The 10,516-nt window shown below is 42.4% G+C and overlaps 1 protein-coding gene across 3 annotated transcripts in view; it reads right to left on the bottom strand.

The window, feature by feature from the left end:
* Nucleotides 1–10,516, bottom strand: part of ABCG1 (ATP-binding cassette, sub-family G (WHITE), member 1) — a 92,471-nt gene that overhangs the window by 74,772 nt on the left and 7,183 nt on the right. For all 3 annotated transcript variants that reach the window (XM_006870828.1, XM_006870827.1, XM_006870829.1), the window contains exon 2: nt 7,954–8,197. In XM_006870828.1, coding sequence (XP_006870890.1) covers nt 7,954–8,197 — 244 coding nt within the window. The remainder of the gene's footprint in view (nt 1–7,953; nt 8,198–10,516) is intronic.

Genomic DNA, 10,516 nt, shown 5'->3' on the forward strand with positions numbered 1-10,516 from the left:
GCTTTCGCATGCATATGAAGTTATTGAAAATGCCATGGCTTGGGTCAGACGCACCTTAGTCCTCACCAACTTAGAAATCCCATAAAATTGCATGCCAAAAGGCTCACTTTTAAGATAGAAAGTTCAGGGGACTTTTTTGGTCTAAGCACATCAGTTTGCCTTTTGACAATAAAAGGATACAAAGAACATGACTCATATTCTGCTCTTCTATGGAACTCCACCCTTACCAGTTTACAGAGAACAAGACTATTCCGGCCAAAGCTCCGGCACACTGCCCTGCCCTCGCTTCATGGTTGCCACTGTGATGCCCTCGTGTCCTCCGAGGGTCACTTGTTTTGCATCTTATTTCTTCCTTTCCAGGTAGCATTGACTTTTAATGTACTTAGTAACTGTTTTGTACTTGGTTAAATTCCATCTCTTCCCCAATGTGTGAACTCATTTCAAGACACAAAGATTTTCCTTGTTCCAGAAAATCAGATCTTGGATCAACAAATGAAAATTACTCCAATTCAGATTTCAGTTCAACATACAGTGGAATTTTCTAAGAATTAGAATTATGCAAGCACGGACTGTCTTCCTAGAGGCATTAGTTCTGGGTGGCTGAAAGTGCTCAGAGGCCAACTGACAGGCCATTGAGAGGGACAGGGCAAGAGGTATTCCTCTCTGGGGTGGGAGGTCCGAAAAGAGGAGCTCCAAGGTTCCTTTAAGCTCCAAGACTTGGATTATAAATATAGGTCTCAGTTGGATATAATCATAGTCTTGAAGTCACTCTGGCATGTCTTAATTTTGACACCACATCCACAGTGCACAAAGGTGACTAACAGCTGCTACAGTGAGAAGAGAAACAAAGGACTCCAAGCCAGGTTACAGCCCTATCGACAGGCCAGTAGTCCTACTGTCCCCAGAAACACCTCTTGATGCCTTTTCTTACAACGTGGGTCAAAAAACTCAATTATTAGACATAATTCAGTTTGAAGGTAACAATTCTTATACTGGTTTTGGAAGTTCATCAGTGTTGTTTTGATAGAGAATGTAGCCCTATTACAAACTCCCGCTTTGCACGTTCAGTCTTTCTAAATATATTTAATATGACCCACATGGTTACCTTTGTTCCTTAAATAAACAAATCTGTTGATTCTAGAACTGAACTCCAAAAGGGCATGGATACAATTACTAAACTTTTTTTCTGCCAATCTATAAACAAAAGAAATGGCATCATGTTCAGCAAAAAGGCACCTTCGGTTATTTATTGAGCTTAGTGGATTAAGTTCTTGTTGAGAGGGAGAATTTTGTTCAAGAATTAGCAGTTTTCAAGATACAAGCACATTTGAGGTGTTAAAGGAAGGTGGAGGGCACCTGCCAATTGGGTGAAAATGAGTGTGGCAAGAGTGACCTCAGAAAGTTTGTGATGCCCACCACTAAGCATGGCATAGTGTGCAAAGTAAAACTGAAAATACCACATGGTTCTAGGAACAGGTGGACTCCCCAGAAAAATGGTAAAATATAATATTGCTAAATAAAGATCCTGTCAACTAGAAGTGGCAGGGTGGTCAGTCATGGAAACAAAGGAGAAAAGGAGGCCTAAGGCCAATGTTGGAAAAGCCATCCACACCCAGGGAGTCAGTGGGCACCAGGCTCTTGAGCCTGATGGGGCTATGCTTTGGGTTCATGGACCTTTAATTCCAGTCCCAGATAATGAAGGTAAGACTTCCAAAGCAGCATGCTCATAAGGAGAGAATGTGCTAGCTGTCCCTCCCACCCCTCCACCCTGCCTAGATGTTCATGTTCTTCCTGTACACTAGCAAACCACCAGCTTGACTTTATGCATCAATCACAATGACTTCATCTGACATAAGTCCGCCCTCAAAATTGGTCCATTTTTAACATTTTTGCAAAGCCTCTTTGTGGACTTGTAGGGCAGAGGATCAGAACCATCTTGGGAGAATCCCACACCCAAGGGGTGCTGTTCGTGGAGGCGCAAGTGGGTGAACTGCCTACCCATCTGCCCTGGGGAACCACCAAATACTGAGCATAAAAATTGGTTGGGGGAGAAGGTGACTCCAATCCACTGGGTTCCACACCAAGGCAACCGAGGGCCATTTGGGTCCCCTCTGTCAATCTCCTCGCCCCAAGCCATGAGTCATAGCAGTAGACTGGGACTACCACACTGCACTAAAACATTAGTGACAGCCTCAGATAAACACAAAAGTGTTAAAAGCAACTCTTTTCAACCCATAGGAGTGCCAACCTTAGCATGGCAGCTTCAAGAAGCACAAATGTAATTCTTTCTAAAAAGAACAGTTGCCATCAAGTCTCTTCTGATTCATGAGCACCCCAAGTGTGTCAGAATAAAACTGCTTTGCACAGGATTTTCAGTGGTTGATTTTTCAGTAGATTGCCAGGATTTCCTTTTTAGGTATCTCTGGGTAGACTTGAACCTCCAACCTTTTGGTTAATAGCCGAGTGCATTAACTACTTTTATTACTCAGGGACATGTTCATTCTAAGAAACTATAAATTCCCTTCAAATCTGAACAACTGCCTCTCTGAAAACCCACAGCTCTTTCAGGATCTCCAGAGCCTTCTATAACTGGACTTCCCTTCCTGTCTCTGTTCCAGCGGGTTAGATCAAGTCACCCAGCACTTGATTAGAATCTAGTCTTCCCTTAACGGAATTCCTGAAATGGATTTATTAATGACACATTCCACTCATTTTAGTCAACTTGTCATTACAGGCCTTGAGAAACTATCATGGAAACTAAAAAAAAAAAAAATGAACTTGAATCCGAGAAGGGTGTTAAATGAATTTTCATACCTTAGAAGCAAAACAATAAAGGTAATCTGGCTTGAAGCTGCAAGGAATGGTTAACATGTTCCTGAGTTTTAGCAAGAATGAGACTGGAGGATTGGATTTCAAAGTAGAAGATGATATTCCATTTCCACCGGGGTGTTACCATTTTGAGACAATGGCTTAGCTGAAGGATAGTAAAGAAAACACTCTAAAGCCCCAGATGTGATTTCTTTTGTTCTCAGCCTGAACTTCATCTCAAAGTATTTAATTTCTAAGAATCATGTCACTTGTTTGAGAGTAATCACGCTGTACACATTAGCTTTGATTCACTAGTAAGTGAACAGGACAAGCCGAGTTTCTCCAAAGGAATATGAAATACCTTTTCTCAATCTTATGAATGGCAAAAGGGAGCAGGCATTGAAGCAGACCAATTCACATTTAAGCCAATCCCTAAACAAGATGAGGCACATCCATGACCTGGGCAGTCTACTGGTATGCCCACCTCTGGGCTAAGCACTTCCCAGTTTCCTGGCAAACCCTGCAGGTAGCTTATCTTGAGATCCTGCAGACCTGGTTTCAAGTTCCAGCTTCCTACCACTATGATTTTGGAACTGTCCCTGAGTCTCACATTACAGTTTAATGGGCAGCCACCCCTCCCGAATTGACCCTGTAAGCCAAATGGACTGAAGAACTGCTTTAGATTTAATCATCTAGACATAGAAATGGTTCCGATCACTTTGAGGGATGGGGGAAGGAGTATACAGAGTACCCAAGTACTTAATTTGTTCATCGGGACTCATTGCATCCTAATAAAAATGCAACTCCTTGGTGAACAGGAGCTGAAAGTCAGACACACTACTGAAACATAATGTCTCCTCTTCATCACCAACATCTATCTTCACCTAAGAAGTAGTTTATGGGTGGATTCTCTTCTTAAAATGGGGTCCTAAAAGTCATTAACATGGGTCTAACTTACAGGAAGCAAAAGTTACTTTCAAAGGAAAGTCACATGGAGGAGTGAGGGAGAACAATTACGCCATGTTTTCCCTGACATAAGAGTTTGTTATGAGGCAGCACCGAAGTCGGCTACTGTTCCAAGTCATTTGTCCCATCAACGTATGCTACGTGAGTGAATTCCTTGAGGGCAAGTAATTAACAGTATCAGAAGCATGTGAAATTATCCTCGGGGTGTACTTTTCCCTCCTGAGAATAGTTCCTTTCAGAATTATGTTCTCTACTAGGAATCTATTATATGATCTAGTTTTTCCTCCAAAGACATCATTAATCACATGGTGAAAATGTAACTACAATTGAAAATACAAGATGTTTTGTTATACACTATTTTCAATGCTTGGCAGTCACTAAGCTCTCCATCACTGATTTAGGGACTTTGTCTTTGGCATCTTCTGCACTGCTGCTTATTCACTGGTCTCCTCTTTCTCCTAAGGATTGTGAAGTTCTCTCTTCTTCGTCTTGTTTTCCTTCTTTAAAATAATTATGTGGGAGTTTTAAAATGCTATTCTAGCCAGAATGCTAGAATGTTCTATATCGAGTTTGCATCTCGGCACCATGTTCTGAGTGAAAGACTGCAAGAAAAAGTCTTTCCTGGGATTTATGGTCAGTGGTCCAATATCTTTATAAGGCTGGGAACTGAAGCAACTGGTGTTCCAGTGTTGACTTTGATCATGAGCAAATCACTTCTGCTTACAGGCCCCTGTTTCCTTAACTAGACAATGAAGAGGCTAAACCAGGTGCTCTCAATACTCACTCAGCTATTACACTTAGAGATGTCTTACTCCTGAAGAATGTCATAATGTCCTATGCCAGTGTGACTACCGTCATGAGCTCAGCACATAAAAATAAATTAAACACAATCACCTTCCTATAGACAGCAAAACTAATAGGATGAATGAGACCAGAAAAGCCACCTCTGTCCCAAAGGTTGTACTTGAAGTCACACAGAGATGATGCCAACTATAAAATCACCACAACGAGAAAACAGAAATGCAGAGAATGACTATGATTCAACATCTCAGCTTAACCTAATCGTTAGTGGGGACTGAGAAAATTTGTAACTATGAAAGGGGCAAAATGGGAAAGGAAGAACCCAAGTTGAGGGCAAAGGAAACAGACATCTAGCAACAGCCATAGCAGCAGACAGAGAGCGGTCAGCCATGTGGAAAAGGCATACATGGAATTCCCATGTTGGACCAGAACCAGGAAGGAAATCCAATCAGGCAGCCCAGCAGCAGGGTCCAGATCTAATGCATACTTTATTCTTCAGCCTGGGGGTGAATATTAGTTAGGAAAATGTGTTATCCAAGTTGAGCCAACTGGAAGAAACACCCAAGCGCATTCTGGTCACAGAGAGTAGGAAGCACTGAAAAGAGTTCCTGAAGAGCTATCTCCCTCAGTGGGGAAAATTCTAGGTTCTCCTAGCTGCAGACTCTTACCTAATATTGTTGTTGTTAAGTGCCATTGAGATGGTTCCAATCTAGAGCTACCCTGTATAGGGTTTCCAAGGAGTGGCTGGTGAGCTTGAACCACAAACTCTGTGGTTCAAATCGACCTTGCAGTCCAGCGCATTAACCCGCAGCACTACACCAAGACTCTCCTACTGTGGTCACATATAAAAACAGCAGGACAGGGCTTTATGGGTAACCAAGCCCACTGGAAGAGCCCTTCTTTCCTAATAGCCATGTGGACTCTGAAACACTGGGATCCCTTAAGGCTCTGCTCAAGGTAAGGTAGGGCCAACCCGTGGAAGTACAGTAGAGACCTTTGCTCTAGACTCAAGCCTGCCTCTCACTAGATCACATGAGCAAGCCCCTAAGGCACTTACTCAGCCTTAGTTTCTTTTCAAACCCCTGAGAAGACAGACAAGTATTTCCCACCCTAAATTTATGCTGGAGTGAGGAACCACCTAAATTTTGAATTGCAGGTACCAGGTAAAGGAAACAAAGGGGAAGGGCCATTAAGAGAGGAAGGCAAAACATGATAAATCAGGCACAGTTGCTCCTGCTGCTGCCGAGAGTGGGAGATGGGGAGGAAGGTGAGCACAAAACCAAGGCTCGCTGGTTGAGAAACCAGCAACTGGGACACACTCAACCATTCATGTCTGTCACCCCTTCTGGCTGTAACCATCTCTGACTCATGGGCAGGTCCTTCATACCCACGCCCCACTCCTCCCCCTCCTGAGCCCACACAGGTTACTGCAGGGCAAGTGTTTATCTGCTAGCCACCTAGACTGAGCTTCCCAGAGAGTCACCTGGAACAAGCAGTGATGGCCCCTCCTGTGAAGAATAAGAGGTCAGCATCCATTGGTCAACTCAGTTTTCCCACTTCAGAGAATATAAGGTTATGCATCTGACTAGGAATGAGTTTACCTCCTTTGCAAATATTGACTGAGCATCTACTGTATGCCAAGGCTTATGTGTTAGATTTCAAACCAAGATTCTGATTCTCCTATACTTTTTAAATGTTTGCATTCCCACATCACAAACCACCTATCATTTACAGGCCATCTCCCTAAGCATTTCGACCATCACAATAATGTTGTCCAGGCCACACCTAACAGATTAAAAGCACTCTGTCACTCATGGGTTTGCCACAGTGAGTACATTTATAGACACATTAAGCCAAATATAACAATGTTCTTCTGACTTAGTGCATTTTTCTGTGAAATCTTTCTTCACGTTGAGAAGGAAAAGGCTGTGTCTCTATGTTGAAATTTCAATAGACTCAACAAAAACAAAAATGGACTTAGCCCCAAGCCAGCTACAGAATTTCTTTCTTAACAAAACAGGCTGGTGTTGTCTGGAAATGTAAGTATCAGATAACAATGCTGTACATAACTGACCATTTAGAAGGTACCAGAGCTGTTCCTGGGTGTGCAAACATATACATAAAATCATCTACAACCAACCTAGGCTGGCAGATCCCACAGACAAATCCATCTAGGTTCTAAAATTATCCAGAGTGCCTGCACCAGTGGTCTCAAAGGCTTAGGCCTCAAGGGAGTATGAAAACAAAATGAAAGTTATAGAAAAGAAGAAAAATTAAAAATAAGCAAAGCAACTTTCAATGGATCTTTCTTCTTCAAAAAGAAAGGATTGAATCTAGATTTAAATTGAAAGCCTTAAAAAAAATAACAATTTTATAGTGGTACTTGAATCATATTCATTGTTCAAAATTCTTCATAGATATTCTAGTTAAGTGATTCCTTAGAAACTAAGGACGTTCGCTTCTTGGTCCTGGTTAACATGACCGCTTCCGATCAGCTCCCCCTCCCACCTGAAAGATGGAAAACTCAGGGACAGATGGTGTCACATGAGGGATATGAAGAATGAGTCCCATAGGGGAACTAGATTAGGCTAGAAAGAGAAGTACCAACCCAAGGAGACATTAACTCATTAACTCTACACATTGTGAAAATACAGATATGGAAAAGGAAGCAACCAAGTTCCTAAGGAAACTCAAAATACAGGTCAGTTGTCAATTCTAGTTAACAAGCAACATTCCTGTGGCAAGCTCCTGTACTATGAGTTTTTCAGACTTCCTAAATTCCAGTCCTTTCTGTGTCTTCCATTTATATCTATATGACTTATTTTAAAAGAGTTTATATTTATTGCCCACCAACCTCAACCACTTAAGAGTCCTTTCAATCCTTAACACAATCATTTCAAGATTCTTAATGCAATCACTCCAGGTCATAGACTACTTTTTAATCCTTCAAACTCAGAAAGTAGTGCCATTTTCCATTTACTTGAGAATTTTAAAGAATAGTTCCACCTTGAAAGATTACCATAAGCAGCATTCACAAATGATGATCCTCTTGAGTGCTCACTGGAAAGTAGCACACATTGACTCTGGTAAAGCTTGGTTAACATTCTTTGCTTTTTTACCAACTACAGGTCACTTGTAACAACATCACAGAATTTTACCATTGCCATGAACCTTAAAATCATTTAATCCAACCTCTCCATTTTATAGCTGAGACAAATGGAGCCTACAGCAATTAAATAAGTTGCCTCAGTAGTAACAGACTTGCGAAGGCGATTTTGGTCTCCCAATTTCCAGACCCAAGATTTTCCCCAAACAACCTGCTTCTTCCTTCACAAGTTCCTTTCATCTTTTCATGAATAAAGTGGGCTTTTTTCCTACCTTTCTTCCTCCACCACGGTCCTTCAGGAACAGAATAGGACAGGTCCTTGAACTCAATGTTCACAGCTGCCCTCCGAGGCAAGGAGGAGAAGCGTTGGGCCTCTGTAAGGTTGTTGTCCACTTTCTTCAGGTGTCCGTTCAGTAGTTCGGTCTCAGTGGTTTCCATGTTTCCGGACACCACTTCATCCACTGAGACACACACTGACTTTGGCTCCGTCATTGCTGCAGTGTAGCTGCTGGCATTCTGAAAACACGGGGAGGAAGCACAAGATATGTTATACACTCTATCAAGGGAAGGAGCATCAAGAGATTCACCATCAGCCCCAGGGTCAATGATCATTAATTGCAACACTTCTGAAACTCTGAGAGTACCTTTGGCACAAGAAGAAAGGGCCTTACTTAAAGGAATTTGTCACCTCATTTTATATTCTACTCAAAAAAAAAAAAAAAAATGCAGAAGATAAAATGTTAAACTGATCTACAAGTCCTATTTGGGAACCATAAAATCAATTCACAAAGCTGTAATATAGGAATTCTTTGCCTCTGGTAGTGTAGTGAATCTGGCTGCTAATCTCACGGTCAGCAGATCGAAACTACCAGCTGTTCTGCGGGAGAAACAGCTGTTCCTGTAAAGATTTGCAGCCTCGGAAACCCTGTGCAGGGTCACTATGAGTTGGAACCGACTCCACTGTACTTAACAACAAACCATTACAAATGATTCTTTGCATTCCCTGGGTGTCTGAAATGATTAAACATTCAACTACTAATCAAAAGGTTGGACATTCAAATCTACCCAGAAGAAAAGTCTGGTGATCTACTTTCCAACATACAAGCTATTGGAAACAAATCCTCTGGAGATCAATGGCAGCTGGTGGTGGTAGTTAATTCATAGTCCACTCATAAAATACTCCATGTGGAGGCATGATAGTAGCTCCTAAGTGATATATCACTGAAAAAGTCTGATTTAAAATGAGCTATTTTAATGCTTTCCTCTATAATCTCAAAAAAATTCTCAAGAGAAATAACACCATTGAGTTCCTGGGTTTTGTGGGGGTTGGTCTTTGCATGTTACTTTAAAATTTTCCAAACCACTCACAACTCTACTCTCTCACTGCATCTTCATAAGAGCACTGAAAAGTAGGAAGTGTTGTTATTGTTTCTTTATTGTATGGCCAAGGAGACTGGGGCACAGACAATTTAAGGCACTACTGGTGTTATAGGATAAACACTGAACTGCTAACCACAGGGTTGGCAATTCAAACCCACCAGCCACTCCCTAGGAACCCCATATAGTGTTGCTATGAGTCAGAACTGACTTAACGACACAAAACAACAACAACAACAACAACCCTAAGTCCCTCAAACAAGTAAGAGGCAGAGGTGATTCCAGAGTTTGAGTCATCAAAAAACAGATGCTCTTTCTACTGCATCAAGAAAGTGCCTGATATTGCATAAGATCACAGGCAGAATCCTGAACCCCATCCAGAATCTTCTGAGGTGGGAAATCTCCACTTGAAAGGAAAAGCAGACCAGCCTAGAATGCTAGAAGAACAGAAGACACTTCTTGAAAGAAAGACCAACAGGAAAAATGAAAAACAATAATGGCAGTCCAACTGACTACTACAAGAACAAGCAAGTTGCTCGCCCAGGAAACATCAAGGCAAGTGATTAAATACCCTCAGGGCAAACCCCCTTCCAAGACTAAGACTCAAGGGGAATACACAAGCAGACACGCCGTCTGACTAGTGATCAGAACTGAGGGAAAAACAGCAATGAAGCTGTGAGCTAAGTCCTACCACGTTCAATAGACTCCTGTGAACCCGGGTGGAGACCTGGCTGGCCAGCAGTATGGCAAGACCTGGCAACTCCTGGGCCTTAAGTCAGTGACATAGCCACAGAGGACTAGAGTGGCGAGTGAAGCATCCAGCTAATAAGAAGTGAGGGGATATGCACAAGAACACCCACTTGACCTGGCTTCAATGGTTGGATGACCAGAACTCAGCTAGAAGAAGGAAAAAAAGAGTTTTCTGATACAATTTGATGAACTTGAACTATACCTATGGATGCAGTAGCTCAAAAGAGGGAACAAATCTTTACAGTGAGAATCATCCCCACCCCCTCAGTACACAGAGTAGACAGGAATGGGCAACTTGGACATTGGCTACCCAAAATGGGGGGTGGGACTACAAAGGCAAGAAGTGACTGGCTTACAAGCTTTCAAGAGGGAGCCTAGATCCAGAGGGCGCAGAGGAAGGTAGAATCTCCACTGAGTACTATCCAATCTGTCTGGGTGGGACTGATGAAAGGAGATGGGGCTATGACTCCTGTGGTACAATAGTGAATAATTGTTACCAGAACTGATTGTGAGGGTTAGAAATGTAATGGTAGACATTTTGTAGCAAAAGGAGGGGACTGGTTGACTTTGCAGTCCAGGAGCGGAGGTCCCTGGGACCATTCAAGGAAGAAGAGCGGAGTGTGGGACCCTACTCAGAGAAATCGTGACACCACAGATGGAGGCAGAGATGATGACATGAAGAGATGGAGTGGCTGGGAACTCTAGACC

Source organism: Chrysochloris asiatica, unplaced genomic scaffold, assembly GCF_000296735.1.
Source record: "Chrysochloris asiatica unplaced genomic scaffold, ChrAsi1.0 scaffold00154, whole genome shotgun sequence".
NCBI lineage: Eukaryota > Metazoa > Chordata > Mammalia > Afrosoricida > Chrysochloridae > Chrysochloris > Chrysochloris asiatica.